The sequence below is a fragment of the Eschrichtius robustus genome, chromosome 17, assembly GCF_028021215.1.
Source record: "Eschrichtius robustus isolate mEscRob2 chromosome 17, mEscRob2.pri, whole genome shotgun sequence".
Lineage (NCBI taxonomy): Eukaryota > Metazoa > Chordata > Mammalia > Artiodactyla > Eschrichtiidae > Eschrichtius > Eschrichtius robustus.
In genome coordinates this window covers 4,270,771-4,291,951 of record NC_090840.1, presented here as the reverse complement: position 1 = coordinate 4,291,951, position 21,181 = coordinate 4,270,771, and the positions used below count along the sequence as shown (strand labels likewise).

The window sequence follows — 21,181 nt, the reverse complement described above, 5'->3', positions numbered from 1 at the left end:
TCCAATAATTTTTCTTACACCCATGTGAAACCAGAGTTGGTACCACAACTCAATGTCTAGATGTCCAGCAAAATGATTTCATAAAGCTACTCAAATGCATCACTGGAACAACTAATATTTCACTGTAATTTAGATTTTTATTATTTTACCCATTTCTCATTTAAGAATAACTATGTGATTTATACTATAAAGCATAGATCCTAATCAGTAAATCCCTCCAAAATATTAAATTTAGAACTTGTAACTTGAACAAGTTCATGGTAACCTAACTCTTTCTAGAATAACATCTTGTGCCCTGGTTCTCTAATTTCGTACCCTCAAACAAGGAGTATTTGGCACATGGTAGATACTCAAAAGTTGTTAAGTGTGGGGATATAAAATGGTACAGCTACTTTAGAAGACAGTTTGGTAGCTTCTTATAAAACTAAACCTATTCTTCCCATAAGACAAAGCAATTGTGCTCCTTGGTATTTACCCAAATGAGTTGAAAACTTAACATCTACACAAAACCGGAACACAAATGTTTACAGCAGCTTCATTCATAATTGTCAAAACTTGGAAGCAATCAAGGTGTCCTCCAGTAGGTGAATGGATGAATAAACTGTGGTGTGTCCAGACAATGGAATATTATTCAGCACTAAGAAGAATGAGCTATCAAGCCACAAAATCCTGCGGAGAAACTCTAAATGCATATTGCTAAGTGAAAGAAGCCAATCTGAAGAGGCTACTTACGGTATGATTCCAACTATATGACATTTTGGGAAAGGTAAAACTATGGAGAGAGTAAAAAGATCAGTGGTTGCCAGGGGAAGGGGGAGCAGGGATGAGTAGGTAGGCCACAGAAGATTTTTAGGGCAGTGAACTGTTCTGTGTTATACTGCAGTGGTGGACACAAGTCACTACTGTATACATTTGTCACAGCTCATAGAATTTACAACACAAAAAGTGAATTCTAAACTGCGGAGTTTAGTTAATAGTAATGAGAAATGGAATGTCGCCTGCCGTATCCGTAAACAAAGGATGTCACGGCCATCAGCCATTACGGTCAGCTGGTGAGCTCTGAGGAAACTCCGGAAGGAAAGAATACCCGCCATCTAGCAGCCCTCAGACTGCAGCCACTCCCTAGGTGAGCCCTGCGGAAACTCAGGATATGAAAACACAGGATACTGGCCCCAGAGAGCTGAGGTGCATGTCAAAGGAATGATTTCAGTGAGCCCAGACTCTTGCATCTTCCCATACAAAGAAAAGCGCTAAATTGCTTAACTTGAGATATCTGGCTTTCTTGAATTAACGATACAGACTACCTGCCCTTTGTCGCAGAACTCCTATATAACCTGGCTCCCCCCTCACCTCCTCGGAGCACTTCTCTCAGGGTTACTTGAGATGCTACCTCCCAGGTTGGAAGTCCTAAAAATTCCCCCGGAATGAAACATAACTCTCAACTTTCAGGCTGCAAGTTTTTTTTTTTCAGTCGACATAACGTATCAGTTTTGGTCCATCAATTGTATAAATGTACCACACTAACAGATGTTGGTCATAGAGGAACCTGGAGGTGGGCGGAGAGTATATGGAAACTCTGTACTTTCAATTCCATCTTTTCTGTAAACCTAAAACTGCTTGGGGAAAAGTTTATTAATTAAAAACTAAAAATTAAGAAAATTTTAAAGGTTGTTAAATGAGGATTTATTGAAATAAAAGAGGTCAGTTGGGGCTCAAAGGTACCTTCCTCTGCGGAGTCTTCACTGAGCTAAGTATCCCAGGTGGGCCATCCTCCACGTCCTAATGGCTTGAATAGCCCGGTCCATTCAGGGAAGGTTCCCTCACCCACGAAGGTCTGTTGCAGGTGGAGTGCACCTACCCACAAGGAGAACGAAGTTCATTTCCTAATGTAAGAAAGGGAAATCCCACTGAAAGCTAAAATAGCACCTAGAGCCCAGGGAATGCAGGACAAGGAGAACTGAATTTACAGCTCAACTCCTTTAAGGCTCAACCAGTAACCCATGAAAGAGGAGCAGCTATTCACCGCTGGTCAGAGGTCAGTCGGGGAATCTCCGAGCTAACTGGTGTTGACTGTGAAAGCAAACCCTCCTTCTGACACCCACATATGTTAATGCTCTATTGTAAAAGTTCAGGGTAGTTATTACTGAGTTGTCACGGGCCCATTAATTATCCACGACACTGCATTTAGCTTTACTCTGGTAAATCTTTTTTAATTGCCCAGCCTGCATTACAGAGCATCTTTCTTTAACTCTGTTTATGTTTATGCCTTTTCCAATAGCTCATTAAGTACTATCAGAATCTCTAGTGAGGCTCGCCAAGCTCTTCCGGGCTTTCATTTCCCTCACTCATTCCACTGCATCTTAAAAGTTCCGGGTATTTTTCAAGTCCACCCCTCACTCACATTTTCTTTTCCCTGCCTCTGAAGAATGCAGGAGACTTCCTTCTCCAATACTTCCAGACTGCGATTCAATCTTTCCCACTGCTAAAAGGTAGCTGTTTGAAAATATGTATCTATACGTGTCCCTGGAGTCTCCATTTACCAACAGCATCAAGTCCTGGTTCCTTAGGAAAGCACCCAACGCCCTGGCTAGTTTGGCCCCAAACTCACAACTCATCTGCTAACATTCTTTCCTTCCTACTTTCCGCTTCAGCTCTTTACCAACAGGGCATGAGATGTCTTTGTCCCTTCTTTGCTTTCTGCTTGGAACTCTCTTGGGTCCCACTCAAATGTTACCCCTTCTTCCAGACACAGTTTCCCCATCCCATCCCTCTGCTATTCTCCCAACAACACTACTCCCGCCATTGCTGAGGCTGCATGACCCTCTGAGGTGTGAACAGTTATAAATGAGACAGTCTCTTGCCAGACAGAGAACTCCTTTAAGTCAGGGAGTGTATCCCATTCATCTTGCTGTGCCTGGAGCCCGCCCACAGTGAATGTGTGAGAAATATTTATTGAATGAATGAATGAAGGCATTTTTACTCCAGACTATCTGAGTTTAATTAAATCATGTCTGTTCTTTCCAGCATATCTGAACCTACCTAACTGCATGATCAGGCGTATACATGGAAGAAAATCATGGGAAAAATAACTATAGTATAGATATGCATGTTTCTTAGAACATATCACTTGGGATTAAAAAAAAAAAAAACAGTAAGTCAGAACACATTTAATGTCATGAACATTAAAAACATACTTGGAAGTCAGTCTCTCTGGAAAAACTATACTTTCCAAGGATGCCACTGAACTAAAAAGAAAAATGATCCTATATATTTTTCATGGAATGCCACCAAACGACAATAATAATAATGAGCAGATTGCAGTTGCCAAGCCTTTTCAAAGCAAGTCATATCTACTTTGGGGGGCATCTTTTGGGAGGAATTATTTGGTTTTTAGAAATGAATATTTGGAATTGCTTTTTCAAAGACTAGCTGTGTCCGATTCTGAAAATTTTGAATTGTGTGCGTTTGAGAATGAATTTTCTAGCACTTGCATATGCTGGACTATATAGAGTTGGTCCTCTGAGATAGGTCTTAGGAGTTGAATTTGAAGTTATGTCAGCCACATAGATGTAAATCCTGCTGGTCTCAGAGAGAGAGAGATGTGACTGACAGCGGGGCTTGCCTTGAATGGTCGTAGTTGAAGTCATAATTTATGAACATATGTGGGGTAGAACGCTGGCATATGCAAAGCATGACTGCATGCAAAATGAGGATAAAAATACAGGTTAATTACATACTATTCACATGGGACTGGAGCCTATTTAGTATTCTTTAGTGTCATGCAATTCCCAATGGAAACAACATGTATTTTACCAGTAGGCACCAAATGAAAGTGACACACCGTGGATAAAATGGATCCGTAGTCTCTGTTTGAAGTTTGGTGTGAAATACCGATTCCAGGAGTAGTTTATCAGAAAACTAGCCCAGGTTAATAAAACATGCATATTGTTCCCCAAGTGGATATTTAATAAGGTGCATGAAAAGAGTTGATATGCTCCTTTTAGACACCAGGTTTCATAGAATTATAAAGCTGGAAGGGACTTTAGAAATGATCTGATGTAACTGCCACCCACTGTTTTGTAGTTGAGGAGTTTCCAGCAAAGTCAGGACTCACATCTGACCTCCTGTCCCCAGGTGGGTCTCTCCCTTTCCCGGTAGTCAGAGGAAAATCCTATAAATTGGTACTAATTCCCACTGATGTCACAGTACAATTGAACTCACTGCAGTTTTTAGCACAGCTGCCAGCCGGAAAGGTCAGGAAATGCTTCTCCAAGTGATTCTCTTGGATTCATCTTGTAAGATACAGTAGGAAAAGCATGAGATTCAGAAGCTGAAGTCGAGAATGTGAGTGCAGGCACTTGCTGTTGAGGAGCTGTGTGCCCTTGGGCAAATCTTCTACCTTCTCTGAACCTTAGTGGGTTCATTTTCACATGGGAATGATAATAATTCCTGCCTTGAGAGGCTGGTGAGAAGATTGGATGGTTTAATAGGAGCGAATGTGCTTGGCAAGCTACAACGGCACTTACAAAGATTTAGTTCTTATTGTCATCATTAAGAATTATTTATTAAACCACCAAAGAAGCACAGCGGGTCGCTGGGCCTTAAGCAAGGCAGGAAGCAGGGAAGACCATGGGCTGCACCCACATTAGGGGTTTTATCTCCTAAAGACCCAGTTTTTACCAGCAGGTAACCTTATTTGCAAAACCCATTAAGTCAACCTGCCTCAGCAGTGAAACAACTCAGTGTTCTTTCCTTGCTAACTTCTAGTAAATTCTTATCTTAATATTTTGAAACACTTCACTTTGGATTTATCCTCTTCTCACTCCTCAAGAACTGAGCTCTCACATCATCTAGAGCATCTCTGTCCAACAGAAATACAATGCAAGCCACGTCTGTAATTTTAATTTTCTTGTAGTCACATTTAAAAAGAAAAAAAAAGCAACAGGTGAAATTAATTTTAACAGTATATTTTACTTAACCCAATATATCCAAAATATTATCAGTTCAACATATAACCCTTATGAAAGTTATTAATGAGACAGTTACCATCCCCTTTTTTTTCACACTAAGTCCTCAAAATCCCCTGGGTATTTGACACTGACAGCACACCTCAATCGAGAATAACTACATTTCAACGGAAATAGCTACCATATTGGAAAGACATGTAGGTCTAGAGCCTGGCAGGGTGACCACACCTACTGATAAAGCAGACTGAGAAAATTTAACTTAGGAACTCTCCATGGAAACACGTAAGAACACTGAACGAAACAATCACATCCTAGCACATAGATGGGGGAGGGAACCCTAGCCAACAGAAATGACAGCCTAGCAACACCCAGGTGTTGTACGAAGGAGAAATTAGAAAACTATTACTTTGAAAAGAAGCATTTCTGGGAAGGCCATCTTTTCCTATTTTGTTTAATGTGAAATAAGGAAACTGATGAGCACATCTACCCAAATATACATCTTATAAGGCGCCATCCTCATTATCTCTTTATCCCACAACCCAGACACTGACATATTTTGTCATGTTGTTGATGCTACCGTTCTCACTTAGGAAGACAAATAGCAAAGCATGAAATCGGGCTGAACTATCATATTTCTTCCCATGGCATAGCCTGCCTTGTGAGCCTCACGGGTCACCACAAGGAGCTGAATTGCACACAGCAGGTTGGTCATCAGAAGTCTTTCCACGTCATTTTAAAAAAATACCCTGCCAACTCCTGGACAGGACCTGGTCTCGCAGGTCTGGGTTCCTAGTTCGCTTCCGTTACTCCTCCCTTTGTTCCGCTTTCCCATGTAGATGCAGAAGCTCCTTGGTCCATCAGACTAAGAGCTAAGGATGAGGGATGCCCAGAACCTGACCTTCCACTGCACTATCCCTGACACCCAGTGATGGGACATCTTTGTTCACCCTCAAGGCTGCTCCTTTTTCAGAAAAGTATGAATAAGGATGCCACAACCAGCCTAGCTCCACCCCTCTGAGCAAAGATGACAATCATTATGTCTTTCTTGGCAAGAGCTGCCATGCCCCTATTTTCATTCTCTAACCTCACTGTCTGGTTACTCGGAACCCAACGCTTTCCTAGTGTCCACCTCCGTTGAGAAGGTCTGGTCCCTTTCTCACCACCCCCTGTCTCCTCCATACCAAGTGACCAGATGGCATAAGGTCTGAGTAGAATATAAAACTGTGAGCAGAGGGCAGTCCACAGTTGTGAACAACAAAACCATAAAACAATGGAGTTTTAATAAAGATTTTACTAAAATCTTTCACTTTGTTTGTCATACTTTTGCTTACAGCGCTGTCTATAAAGAGGCTCCTGGGTGTGTACGTGTGCGCCTATCACTGGTACTGCTTCCAAGCTATCGTACTGGGTGCGGTAACTAGCGAGAAAGCCAGTTACGGTGTCTGGATCAAGTATATTTTCCATGAATGTCCAGCTCAGATGAGCCTTCCCTGACCATTTCAGCTGAAAGGGGTCCTCCCTCCTCTGTAGCAGAATGGATGCTATTCTGCTTCTCAAACTTAAAAATGCCTACGAACCCCCTGGGGATTTTGTTCAAATGCAAGTTGTGATTTAGTAGATCAGGGGTGAGCCTGAGATTCTGCATTTCTGAGATGCTTCCAAGAGATGCTAAGGCTGCTGGCTGCTGACCCTACCTTGAGCAAGGCAACAGCTCACCCAGTGCCTCATCACAGACAGATCCCAGGGGTATGAAAGCGACTTGCCTCCTTTCCTAGATGGTAAACCTTTTTTTTTTTTTTTTTACCATTTATTTGTATTTATTTTTTATTGAAGTATAGTTGATTTGCAACGTTGTGTTAGTTTCAGGTTTAGAGCACAGAAATTCAGTTATACATACATATATATCTATTTTTTTCAGATTCTCTTCCCTTATAAGTTATTACAGAATATTGAGTAGAGTTCCTAATGCTATACAGTAGGTCCTTGTTGGTTATCTACTTTATATATAGTGATGTGTATATGTTAATCCCAAACTCCTAATTTATCCCCCTCCCCCTTCCCCCTCTGGTAACTATGTTTTCTTTGTCTGCAGGTCTATTTCTGTTTCGCATATAAGTTCATTTGTGACTTTTTTTTTAGATTCCACATAAACTTTTTGAGAGCATATTCTTTTTAACATGTTTTCCTTACTATGATTTTAAGCAGATGTTTGTGGAAAACATGACGAAAAGGTTATCACTGGTCACTTATTTCTGTCATTTTATTCTCAGCAACCGATTACAGTGACCACATAGTGATTCGGCCAATGGGCTGCTGATGAATTTGCAGGTGTCAACAGCAGATGAGTGAGAACCCGCCTTCAATCCCAGCTCTCTGCCCTCCCCTCAGTGGGATTAGAACTCAACCTCCAGTTTTAGGCCCTACTCTTGATACCCGACCAGACAGAAGTTATATAACGAGAACATAAATGAAACAAATCTCCCTTCGGTTTTACACTTTGAAGTCCGGGTGTCATGGTTTGTTTGCATGATGACCTTGATCTCAGATTCTAACCTCCCTTTACTATTATCAAGTTTGTTTCTGGTCCCTGCTTAGATTCCTGGGTTCTTAATATGTTCTGCTTTGTGATGATGTGCCCTGGCCTTGACTCTCTTGCCAGCTGACTTGCCCTCTTCTGACCTGTGTGAAAATCCAGGACTCAGGTCAAAGTCCCTCAGACTGCAGACCCCACTGGTGCCCTCAGTCTCAACTTGATCCCATAAACGTGACCATCATCACAGCTGGAGCTTTTGCCTTCTCTGTCCCCAGAACAAACTCATCTAATGGAAACTTAGCCTGGCTGGTGAAGCCTTGCTTTAAACTTTGCTGTGATGCGTTATAGAATGGGGGGTCAGTACAATTTTCCCACTCCTACGACAAAGGATTAAAAATTCATCCTCTGATTATGGAATAAAATTCTCCATCTTCGTTCATTTCTCTCATGGCTATTTTTTTTCTTCCTCCAACTAATCAATTCATGCTCGATCCACAATACCCACCTCTTCTACTAGCAGATCAGAGAATGGGATGAAATGATAGTTTCCAGGGTATTTGGACATAGTTCCTTGATCAGAACTTCAGGTTTCCTCCCCCTTACTCATTTGATGCCAACCTTAATTAATTAATTAATTAATTTATTGACACATAGTTGATTTACAATGTTGTGTTAGTTTCTGCTGGACAGCAAAGTGATTCAGTTCTACATATAAATATAGACATATATTCTTTTTCATATTCTTTTCCATTATGGCTTATTACAGGATATTGAATATAGTTCCCTGTGCTACACAGTAGGACCTTGTTGTTTATCTACTTTATATATAATAATTTGTATCTGCTAACCCCAAACTCCTAATTTATCCCTCCCCAACCTTTCCCCTCAGGTAACCATAAGTTTGTTTTCTATGTCTGTGAGTCTGTTTCTGTTTTGTAAATAAGTTCATTTGTATCATATTTTAGATTCCACATATGATACAGATAGATATTAGTATATTCTTAAGTAATTGTAATGATTGTTTACTTTTCAGAAGCAGGAACACAACGAATACTTATGCTTTCATTGGGATTGTGTTATATTACCTGCTCCCATCTAGAACTCAGTTTTTCAAACCCGACCATCACCAACCGATTCAGGAAAAATCCCATAGGAAAAATCCCATAGGATATCTGTGACTGCCACTCTTAATAGTAGTACATCCCCTAGAGATAGGAAACCCTATGGGACATCCTTCCTAATTTATAACAACAGACCCAAGTACTAAAAATCACTTTGGAGAGTTTTCTAGAATTGACCTACATTTTAAAAAATGATTGTTATTAAATTTACTTTGGTAAAACAGCAAATTAATTAATCAGCTGAAAACTCTATCAAGACGAAAGAAGGCTTTCCAAATCCTTTCCCCTCTTTCCTGAAGGATCATTTCTTCATTGTTACTGTCACACTGATGCAGTGATTATGCCATGAACTAATGAAGGAAGTGATGAGGGACTGTCTTCTGTTACTGCTACAATGGCTACCTTTGTGTTGAGTATTGACTCTCTGCTACTGAGAAAAGACCTGGAAAGTAGAGGCTAGGCCAGCCAGGCTAAGTTTCCATTAGATGAGTTTGTTCTGGGGACAGAGAAGGCAAAAGCTCCAGCTGTGATGATGGTCACATTTATGGGATCAAGTTGAGACTGAGGGCACCAGTGGGGTCTGCAGTCTGAGGGAATTGAGCCCAAAACTGGTATCTTTATTCATAATTGTTATCTAGGCTGAAGAGGAATCAGACTGCTATTTACATGGATGAAATCTCCTAGGCTGGGGGTTCAGAAAGGTGACTTTTTCCTTCTTAAATAATGTCCTTCTCTGTTGTACAGTAGAAAGTAACACAGCATTGTGGAGCAACTATACTCCAATAAAAATTAATTTAAAAAAAATTTTTTAATTAAGAGGGTAGGTCTCATGTTAAGTGCTGTTACCACCACAAATTTTTTTTTAAAGAATGAATTAAAAAAACATCATATCATACACTTTAAAAAAATGTACTTGATGGGAAGTCAAATCAAAGTCAGCTCAAGTCTTTTTAGACTCATATCCACTGTAGATCCTTTTTTCTATATATGCCTGATTTTGACTGACTCATCCTTACCCACCCCACACACTGCCCACTGCTGTTTGTGTAGAAGGATTCCCCTGACAGGAAAACAGTGCAAGTACATAAAGTAAGCAAAAGAAGTAGAACTGATTCAAACAGCCTACTTATGAATCATAAAAGGGGGAAAACAGTTTGACATACTTCAGACAACTTTTAAATAAATGTTTAAAAAAATTTTTTTTTAATGTAAAAATCTGAAATGTTGTCGTGAGGTTGAAAATTGTGCAGTGTCACAACAGATCTCTAACATCCTAAAGATCCAGGCAGTCCCCAACTGGGGAAGGTTAAGGGGTTGATCTCTTCTCCTGGCAGAATGTAACACAGCCCTGTTCCTCAACAAGTGCAGGCCTGGATACAGTATCTTTGTATAGCGTTTAATTCAACTTCCAGCATATTAAATCAGTGACAGTGTAACCCAGGACAAGCTTTTAATTTTAAAGCAAATCTAGCTCTGACAGCAGCCTTCTCCTTGACCTAATGGATAGTTCTTTTTAAGCCTGTGAAGCATTGTTCCTATTTGTTAATCCTAGCACTCCAGCTGGGCATACCTCGCCCCATGAAATGCAGAAGGCAATTCTGGCTTCCCAAGTCTATATGGTACATCTCTTAAAATCAGTGATATGGAACACTTTGAACATCAGCTTCAAATACTTAGATATGGGTTTCAATGAAAATGGTTTAATTTGATGATAACTAAAATTTGGAAATGATACAAAATAAGTTGCATTATACAAATAAGCTTAAGATTCTCTCTCCACATATAATACCGATTCCTGGGTTTCGGACACTAATATCGTCAACTCTGCAAACCCCCTGTAGATCCCCTTTGACTGACTTACACAGTGCTGTAGTCATGGCCTTAGAAGAACAGACTTTCTGATGCACATACTCTGGGGACTGGACAAGCAAAAGAGAATTCATAATAAGAGCAGGATCAGAAGTTTAAGCCTGGAAAGAACCCTGGACACTATTTTTGACTAATCACATCATACAGGCAGAAAACTAAGACCCAGAAGGAGGAAACCAAAAGAAGACCTAAACTTGGGGGGCCATCGGCAGGTGCTGTCACATGTAAACCCAGGACAGTAGGTGACTGCCGGGGGCCTGAGCCCCCAAGTGGCCAAATCATCTGATCCCCCTTTAGTCCAGTTCCCCAAAAGGCAGCTGCCCCTCTAAATAAGATCCATCGTTGATACACTAACTGTGACCCTCTGCCTTCATCTCAGGGTTAGAAAAGATCTACCGTTGTCCTTCACACCACCTCTTGCCTCTAGAGGATTTCTGGACTGATCCATTTCCATTTTAACCCATCTTTATTATCCCTCACCATCAGTAATTGTATGAGTTCTGTACATACACTAGACATGGAAGTAATGTTCTATGGTGAAAACAATTACAGTGATGATGGTCGTGGTCGTCATAATAGCAGAAGCCACAGCTTTTCTTTGAGTAGACAAGTAGGAACACCAAAAATCCCCAAAATCATTCTGTACACAGGTGTATTCTCAGAAGGTCAAGAGTAGGTAAGAATTAAGTGAAAAGTATCTATCCCAAAGCTTCCCCAGTCTGACTTTTCTACCAGCAAGAACAGGTAAGTGAAGGTAAGTGTCTAGCTGCATCTTTCTCAGAGGATAACTACTTTTTGTGAAATTCAGCCCCACTTTCCTAGCACTAGTAACCTACAAAAGAGCTGCGTGATTTGTTGTATCCTTTCTAGATGACATGGCACCTTTTCTGATTCACTGTACCATTAGCAAACTCAAGAAGCAACAAGGCAGCAAGTGCAGCTACACTCATGCAAAGAAGAAATAATAACCCCTGGGCTTCATTCAGATCATTCAGATCTGCAAATCTGCAGATCATTCAGATCAGCAAATATTCACTGAACATGTATGCCTACACATGGAAGATCCACAACTACTAGAGTAACCTCCTGAGGATTTTGCCCATGGTCCTTCTTCCCGACCGGCCATGCCAACAGTTCCCAAGGACACCATCATACCGCTGGAAGGAAGTCACATGGTGTGGTAGTCAGAATTACGCATGCCATTCAAGAGAATACTTCCTGTTGAGAATTACTGAATGTTTTCCCCATGAAATCCATCAACATCTTCCAACTATTTTCCAAGATTATACCTGAAAAGCATGACTAGCAGCACACTGCACCTTCTATTTGATAATACGTAAGAGTAATAAATCTGATTCTAACACCTAGTCTTGCTTCCATGAGCTGAGAATGTGTGCTATTCAAATTCTAAAACAAGTCAAGGAAATGTGCTAATCAGATTAGCCCAGGATTCCACATAAAGGGGAATCATTCTAGTATTCATCTGTTACTCAGTGACTGGTGCTATTTAAATTCATTGGTAGACTATTCCATTCAAACTGTAAAAATATAGAACATATTTAACAGACGTCATGTACTTGGATATTCAAACATTAAGGAACTTTTTTGTAAGTGACTGAGCAAAGACGTTCACAGTTACTGACCCAAGGATTGTGGACGCTATTCAAAAATGATAGCATCCATTGCAACTGCTCTGAGAGTAGCCTGCAATTTCACGGGGTATAATAAGTGTAACATTTTTTTTTTTTTTTACCCTTGTAAGTGTATAGTTCAAGTGAATGGAAAAATTACAACTTTTGCGTTTATTACAAAGATACTAAAGTAGTTATATTTACCACACAGATTTATGCATAAATTATTCCAGCTCATAAAGAAACCCAAGTAAATGGACAGAGGATTGTCTGATTGTATGTGGATTTATATCTGTGAGCTAACTCAGAGATTTAAATACCAAGCTCACCACTCAAGGCCGTGGTGTGGATTTTTGATGCTCCAGGGAAGATACTGGGTCCATAACCAATGAATAGATTTCAAAGTGACACAGCTGCAGTAATTCAAGCAAACTCCTACTTCTTTCGTGCAAAAAAAAAAGCAAAGGTTAGTCCATTATGTTTGGAGCAGCACGTAATGATAGAAAACTGTCATAAAATCTCAGAGCTGGAAGATGATCTAGTCCAGCCCTCTGTATAATAAAGTATCTTCTACCGTAGTTCTGCCTACAGTTTTCCAAACTATGCTTAGACACTCCAGTGATGAGGAACTCGTTACTTCGAAGGAATCGTAGCTGATCTTGGGATCCCTTATGACTACTTAAAAATGTTTTCCTTACATTAATTCAAAATCTCTTCCTGTAGATCCTATCCATTTTGTCCCAGAGGGTTGACGCGCAAGTTTCTTCCACATTAGAATCCTTCAGTACCAGAGAGCTCTCAAGTTTTCGGGTTTCTCTTCTACCAAATCATCCTCAGTTACGTCAACAATTTCCCGTGTTCCTTTTTCTCCCTCCCACCTCAGTATTGAATTCTAGCCTAGAATCTGTGCAGAACTACGTGACCTAAAGAGAAAAACATTTAAAATTCTGTCTCAATTTCCACACAGGCAAAATGTGTCACCTCAAAGATGCGTATGAGGCTCACATAAGAAAGAAAACGTGGAAACCCTCTGAAAACTGAAGTGTTACACAAATACAAGGAACCATTTTCTAAGGATTTCAATAAGGTGAAGAAGCCCACCACATCCTAAGGAAAATCTCTTCAAAAAGTAACGCAAAATAAACTTTCGCCAAGAATTTACTTTGGTATAAATACAATGAATTTCAACCAATCTGTTTACAACTCTCCCAAGATGTTGGGCCTATTTATATGCTCCAATTACATCCACACTCAATCCGTTTAAAATCAATGGACTTTTATGAATGAAAGGGACATGATTGAGTTAGACAGGGATTGAGGACATTTCCTCTGAACCTTTCAACGTTCTGCCACTCCTTTGAATAAAACAAGGTTTTCACACTTTTGTCAACAATCCTCATCCTTATAATCCTTCAATGGTTTCTCAATGCCTCCAGAATAAAATCTAAATTCCTTTCATTGTCCAGCCCAACTAATTCTCCATCTTCACCTCTAGCTACTGTCTCTCAATCACTCTCTCCGTTTGAAGCACACGTTTAACCTGCCTTATTCTTTCTTGCTTCTCTTCCCTTTTGCACAGTCATATCCAAGCCCTCACTGCCAACCTCCACTTTATTCCAGTAGCAGACCTGCCCACCATCACAACCTCTGCTCAAACATCTCCTGCTCCAGAGTTTTACCTGAACCACTAAGGTGGCTTGAGTTTCCTGTTTCTGTCAGAGTGCTTATTTCCCAGGACTGAAATTGTGTGTCTACGGTTCCATCTTCCTCATCAGACAGTAGATTCCTTGAAAGAAGATGTGTACTTTATTCATCTTGGGACGATTAGTAACTAGCATAGTGCCTTGCATAGAGCAGGTACTCAATACAGATGAATAGATAAATTAATAAGCAGTAGAGGGAACACAGATATACGGGAAATGACCATTCAATAAAAACTCAGGAAAGGGCACCAATCGTGCTTGACCTATGTCAGAATTCAGAACTAACTCAGAATCAATAAGGTACTTTTTCAACACTCGAAGCCGTACCCAGTATGCTATTTTCCTACCCATTCCTTATCTCTAGAATTTTTTATCATTTGCAAAGCACTTTCTGCTTATTCACATACATTATGCCATTTAGTCATTAATGCCACTACAACAACCTCAGCGTGTCCAAGTGGTGTAGGAAGAGGAACACTGGTCAGATGATCTGAGCTCCAGCCTCTGTTCTGCCATTGAACCACTGGTGTGTATTAGAGAAACATCCTAACTTGTCTAAACTCAGCTCTCTCTTGAACTTTGCCAACCTTAGTGAAGGTAAGTTGTCATTTTTATACATTGTTGACCTTATTATCCAAAATGGCATTTGGAGGTAGCTAACTGAGCCAGAAAAAATACACTTTAGGGTAAGACAGGCCTGGTTTTGACTCTGAGCTACATCACATAATAGTTGGGTAATCTTGTGCCAGTTACTTAATCTCTCTGAGTTTAAGCAATCTTGAGTAATCTTTGAGTAATCTCTCTGCCAGCTTTCTCATACACAGAGGTACTAATGCTTAGACGAGAGAGAAGTATAAAGATATCTGTAGATGTTTAAAGTGCCACGTAAAATTCTTGTTATTATAATTCTTGTTTGGGCAGGTTTAAGAATGGCATAGAACAATGTTTCTCAAAGTGCTTTGTGTGCCACATGATTACAAGAGGATTTAATAGCTGTGCCTTTAAAAACTTATTGACAACTGCACAACAGCTTAGTAAGTAAAGGCTCTGAAAAGTCCTGCTGTGGACAGATCTGCTTAATTCTGCTTAACCAGTCATTTTCCCAAGTACCTCAACATGGGACACGTGTTAATACCTCGTGGGGGATCAAGCATGAGAAACACAAGAAAGCTGTTCTTCCACCAGGTGACTCTCACGATAAGATATTCAGAAACAAAACCAAAAATGGTAAAAATACTCCCCGTTCTACCATCCATGAAGTTATCATTTACCATGTGCCTATCTGCTAGAAGACAACTAAATATGTACATACCTACACGTGTACATGTGTAGGAGAAATTCAGGTCACATTTGAAGAGTAAGTCATAAACTCTGAAGGAAGAAGACGTCTAGATATAATTGATCATGGGTATTATGAAGACTAAAAGCTGTTCTGATTGCGCGTTTCTGATTCCCACTGGCTGAACTGCACTCTTAGTAACTTCTGGAATCATATGATGTGAACAAGAAAAAAAAAGTACTTCCTCATGCATACACAGACACAGTTCCTTTAAAGTCATAATTGCTCTTTTCACATGGTAGCAAAAATTCACTTCATTATTTCAAACGGCTCTTTCCCAGTATCAACTCCTGCGACTTTAAAAGCTGCCATTAATTTTTCCATTAGTAAACGTTAATTAAAATGAATATGTACCACTGCTTTCAGCCGCTGCATTTGTAATAAATGTATGAATACATGCAAATCTTGTCCAAAATGTTTCAAACAGCTATTTCTGAGCAAGCAAACACTTTGATGGTATTTCAAAGGATTTTATCTACAGAGAGCTTTTAGAATCTGACCCTTACCTAAAATAACTTGAATTCCATGGAAATACGATGAACAGTTACCAACCTAGATAAAATCTATTCTATTGATCTTAGAAAGTAGCATGTTAAAACATGAGTAATGAACTCTGAGCTTTGAACCATTGATAGCTTGGTGTTTCTGCAACATTTGTGTACAATGCATTGAAAAGAAAAGCTTGAAAAAGCAGAGGGATGCTCCTAATTAAGGAATCATAGTGGTCAAAGATAATCGTCTAATATAATAATCTGAGATGAACTGCATTTCACCAGCTTATTATCAAAGATGCACCCATCCCCCCAAGTTCCATTCCAATCTTCTACACTCAGAGAAACTGAAAGAATTCGGAATGCATCTGAGTGTTAAATTCCATGAACTCTCTGACCCCATTTCAATTTCCTACATTAGGTTAAAGGTGTTGGGTTTTGTTTTTTTTTTTTTTGCTTTGTTTTTAACATTATAAGGAGAAAATGAGGCTGAGTCTTAGATCATGCTTCCACCAAGTTACCCCAACATCCTCCAAATATCTTAGCCAGAATCCAAGAACAGTAAGATTAGATAATTCAGATATACATTATTAAATACATTATTCTGAATATGTAAATAAATATATAAAAACATATGTATATATCTAAAAAAATAATATCTCCTCCCAAATGACCATGTGTTAGCAGAATAAACTTTGAAGGCTTTAAGGAAAATATTGTAGAAATGCTTGACAAAAAGGACCCGCGTGTGACCATAGTTTCTCCAAGGGTTGGGCTGGTGAATGCATTTGTCTGACAGCCTGTGGTTTTCCTTCTGCACTGAACCTTACCCATCCCTGCCCCCCACCCCTCCATAGCTTTGCTGTGTGGCCAAATGACCCAGTGGCTATGGTCTCGCTGAGATGTATTTAGGCCCTTTTCTTTTACTAATTATTTCCCACTTTCTGCATTTTATGTCCTGAGATATTAAACATCATGTTTCAATTGGGAAAATGTTTGGTCTAGAAGGTCTAGTAAACTAGAATTTGATATTCAATTTTTCATAAAGTATAAATCGGTAAGAAACATCGATAGTTCTTCAGTTAATAGAAATGAGAAGTGTTTGCATTATTTACATAAATCTAGACATTTTAAAGGTAAAAGTGAGTGATTTCCAAATCCTGCATGAAGTTTGCAGAAGTTAACAAATGGAATGTTAAGCTTCATTTACCACATTATCAGATTAAAACTGCTAATCATACGAATCTCAACCCGTAAATAATTTCAGTAATTAAATCAAGCCTTTGAGCTCTTCATCACACTCGAAAAGCACCAAGCTGCAAGTCTTTGCAATAGTCAACCATGGAAAATATAGCTATCACATTAAACTGACGTTTCAAAAAGTCCTTCAAGTCCAAAGCATGGAAGTTTCCAACATCAGTTTGTCTGACTGCATATCATATAGCACTTTTACCAGAAAGTATCTGCTTGGAAAAAAAGTTTCTCAGTTTGAAAAGTCACTGTCTGTGGCAATGCTTACCCTGCTTTACAAAGCAATGGTCCCGGAAAAGACTGAAAAATAATCACACTTGCTCTTCTCAATGAAAACACTACACTTCACCGTAAAGAAAAGGACTTTTTAGTTCCGTTCCACAAATTCTCCGAGTTGTAGCAGAGTTAATGACTCATAATCATTTTGGTTTTTTAATCACAAAAATAACTACAAATAAAATTGAAAAGGACAATGGCATAGCAGAGTGTAGTCCCATATCAGTGCACTTGTGAGGAAGTTTCCTCATTTCACTTACACTTACTAAGTTATTTTAAACACCCCCCCCCCAAAAAAGAAGAAAAACCCAAAAAGCAAAACTCTGGGATGTTAGCATTTAAATGCTTCAACACAAGGAATTCTTGTAGCTGTAAAGTATCACTTCAAAAAGCTATCAAAAACATATAAAACCCGGAGAAACGCATTCCTGAGCATATCACTTCATTATATACCTAAATCCAGGCTGTGACGGTTCCAGTGATGACTCCCTCTGCCCAAAGGAACCATATTCCAGTTTGTACTCTAGTTTGTAAGTGGAAGTGGTATCTGTGTAAAGACTTGGTAGATCAGGTGACAAGCACCAAAGCAAGTCAATGAAGATGCCAAGTGTGGTCAAAGTTTACAAGACGACGCACCACCCTTTTCCAAGGGTTCTTAGTTATCCCAGAAATCAGCTGAGGGGATACCGCAGGATAATCAGAAAGGGCACCACTAGAGTAAGTCTGGGTCCCATAAAGTGTACTTACCGGTATTTGGAGATGGATATAAAAATAGATATAGATATATATAGTCCCCCCAAAAGACAAGTGTGTCCCTACTAAGCTCTTTACTTGAAGCACAGTACTTCTCCAGCGGTGAGAATTAAAATGTGGGTACTTCTGAACAGCAATAACTCTATCTAACTAGAATTAGCAATTTTTCTCAGGGAACAAAAGAAGCCATCCAAACTGCAACACACACCTCAAATTCAACATAATTAAAAAGGATTTTTAGAAGACGTGATAGGAATCCTCTCCTACTCACAGAAGCACGATCACTAAAAATGGGGGGGGGGGGGGGCGGGGCGGGAAGGGGGGTGTAGCACATAAAGAGAGAAGCTGGTTGAATGGTGTGGGAAGACAGAAGGGCTGAGTGCTCAAAGCCACTCTGCTGCCTTTCCCTTAATCCTCACACCCTAGGTTGTGATCACAAATTTAAAACCAAAACAAAACAAGACAAAAAGCCCGGAAGGAGGGTGACTAGGGTTACTACCACAGCAACCCTCAACGATTTTCTTGTGCAAAAGCAAAGCAGTGGGGACGCACGAGCAGCAGCCAATCTCCCGCTTCCCCCGGCCCCGATACGGTACCTCCAGATCTGCCCGAGCTGCAAGACGTGGACGAGTGACTGCAGGAGCCAGAGGCAGAAGGAGCAGGACGCAGACCTGCGCTGGCCGCTGGCCCGCGTGGCCCCGCTGCTGTTGCCGCCGCTGTTGGCGGCGGCGATGCTGCTTTTGCTGGCGTTGGACGCTTGCCTCTGCGGCGTGGAAGGGCGAGCCTCGCCTTCCGCGGCTGCAGACCCGCTGCCGACCGCCGTCTTACAGTCGGCTCCGGGCGGCGGGCAGCTGGCGGCGGCGGCGGCGGCGGCGGCGGCGCTGTCCTCGGTGCTGAAGTCGTGCGCAAACCAGCGGAAGCTGAACACTTGCACCGAGAGCGAGCCGAGCACCACGAAGAAGAGCGTGAGCCCGAACCACCAGCGCTGGCCGCGCAAGTAGTAGTCCACGGCGAGCCAGATGTCCGTGCCCACGTCCGCGAAGTACACGGCCACGGCGACCAGGATCCAGAGGCCGTCCCACAGCGAGTAGCGCCGCGGCTCCGTGCCCAGGCGCAGGCACAGCGCCGCCGAGCCCGCCCCGCCGCCGCCGCCGCCGCCGCCGCCGCCGCCGCCCGGGCCGCTCGAGCCCCCGGAGCCGCCGCTGCCGGCGCAGCAGCAGTAGCAGCGGCAGCAGCAGCGGCAGCACGAGCAGCCGCCGCCGCCGCCGCCGCCGCCGTCCGGGCAGCAGCCGCCGCCCGCCGCCTCCTCGTCCTCGGCTCCCGACCCCGACGGCACGCCCGGAGCCAGTCCCTGCACCGAGCCCGAGTGGTCCGAGTTCTGCAGCGGGGTGAACGCCACGTCGCTGCTCTTCTTCATTTTCAGCCTCCCGTCTGACTTAGCGGCCATGATGCCTCCCAAGCGGAGAAGAGCCCTCCTTTATGTGACACCTTTCCCCGCTGTCTCCTCCTCCCGCCGCCGCCGCCTCGCCTCGCCCCGGCTTCCCTCCCCGGCGGCGCGGCTCCCCTCCTCCTGCTTCTGCTCCTGCGCCGGCTCGCCCGCCGCCCGCCGCCCGCCGCCCGCCGGGCTGGGCGCTGGGCCGGGCTAGCGGCGCGCCCGGAGCCGGCAGGAGCGCCGCCTGGCTGCCTGCGCGGAGCCGAGCTGCTCGCGGCGCCCGGCGCGCGCCCCTGCCCGCCGCCCGCGCTCCTCGCCGTCCCGGCCCCGCGGCTGCCGCCCGAGCCGCCGCCGCCGCCAGCAGCAGCAGCAGGAGCAGCGGCCGCCGCCGCGCTCCTCGGACCTGCACATTCCTCTCCTCCCCGCGCGCGCGCTCCCTCCGCCCGCGTCCTCTCCTCCACCAGCTGACTCCGAGGGAGAGGATGACCTCATCCCTTCTCTTCCAGCTGCCGCCGCTCCCACCCCGGCTCGGGAGGGGCGAGGGAGGAGGAGGGCCCCGGAGGAGGGGCCGGGACCGGGATGCGCGGCCGAGGCGGCTGGGGCGGACGGTCCAGGGCCCCGGCTCACGGGGTTTCGGGGACCGCTAGGGGGATGTGACCGACCCCGGGGGAGGGGCGCGCGGGCGCAGAGAGGAGGGGTCCCCGCGTCCGGCCAGCGCGGAGGTCGAAGGAGACTGGGGGACCGCGGGTGTGGCAGCGGCGGGGGTTGGGTGTGCAGCTGCGGCCGGCGAGGGTCGGGAGGCCGGGTTTAACTCGGACGCCGGGGCCCCGAAGGCCGGCAGCGGCAGTGGGTGTGCCCGGCCTGGGAGAGCTGTGGACGGAGAAGGCGGCAGGGCCCGCGAGGGCGCGGAGCGCGCAGCCGGGCGGCGGAGGACGGGCGGGCCCGCAGGGAGCCCCGAGCCCGCGCCCTCGGGGGAAGAAGCGCGCGGCCCGAAGGCTCCGGCTTCTCGCGTAGGCCGGGCGCCCGGGCTCGGGGAGGTGAGGAGGCGGCTCGGCCGCTCTCCGCTGCCCAGGCCCGCGCCGCGGGGCCGGTCCCCCGACGCGCGCCCCGCGGCCGGGAACCGGCCGAGCCCGGAGGAGCGGCGGCGGTGCTGGCCGCGTCCTCCCGCAGGCGGAAAGCGCAGCACCCCCGGCGGCGGCTCTGGGCGCCGCGGGCGGCGGGGCGGGGCCGGCAGCGGCGGGCGTCGGTGCCTTGGCCCGCGGGCCGGGAGTGGCGGAGCCGGGAGCTGACGCCGCCTCCCCGGCTCCAGACAAGAACTACCTGCTCTTAAAGCTATAGGAGTCGCAGATCTGTGGAGTCCCGCAACTGCAGAAAGGACTCGAATAAATTAAACCTGTGATAGGAGTGGTTCCCCGAATCAGATATAAAGAGAATATGAAACATTTTGCGGATTGAAAAGATTCTTGAAAACCCCATAGGTATTGGATCCTTTTTTTTTTTTTTTTTGGATAAGAAAACTTTGATTTGTCTCACTTAACTTTCGCAAATGTAAGAAACAAGGAGTGTAATTCTTAAATTGTACTGTGACTCACATGTTTTAAGCCCAGAGGGAAGTGAGGCAACACGTGTTGCACCGCCACGAGGAGCACCAGTGTGGTCTTCTATATCTGGAGGCAAACCCTGACACCCTCCCGCTTACTTGTAGACAGCAGGCTCAGTTCGAACTAGTATGTGTGTCATTCTTAATTAGAAGCATTATGAAGTGGAAGTGCACACATTTCTCTGCATGTAGAAATAGCCGCCCCGGACGTCTTG

At 43.7% G+C, this 21,181-nt stretch overlaps 1 protein-coding gene across 1 annotated transcript in view; it reads right to left on the bottom strand.

Annotated features, from left to right (window-relative positions):
• The window catches only part of XKR4 (XK related 4), a 352,195-nt gene extending 332,814 nt beyond the window's left edge, over positions 1-19,381 (bottom strand). Inside the window, exon 1 of the mRNA XM_068526221.1 lies at positions 18,531-19,381. Coding sequence (XP_068382322.1) covers positions 18,531-19,381 — 851 coding nt within the window. The remainder of the gene's footprint in view (positions 1-18,530) is intronic.
• Between the last annotated feature and the right edge of the window lie 1,800 nt (positions 19,382-21,181).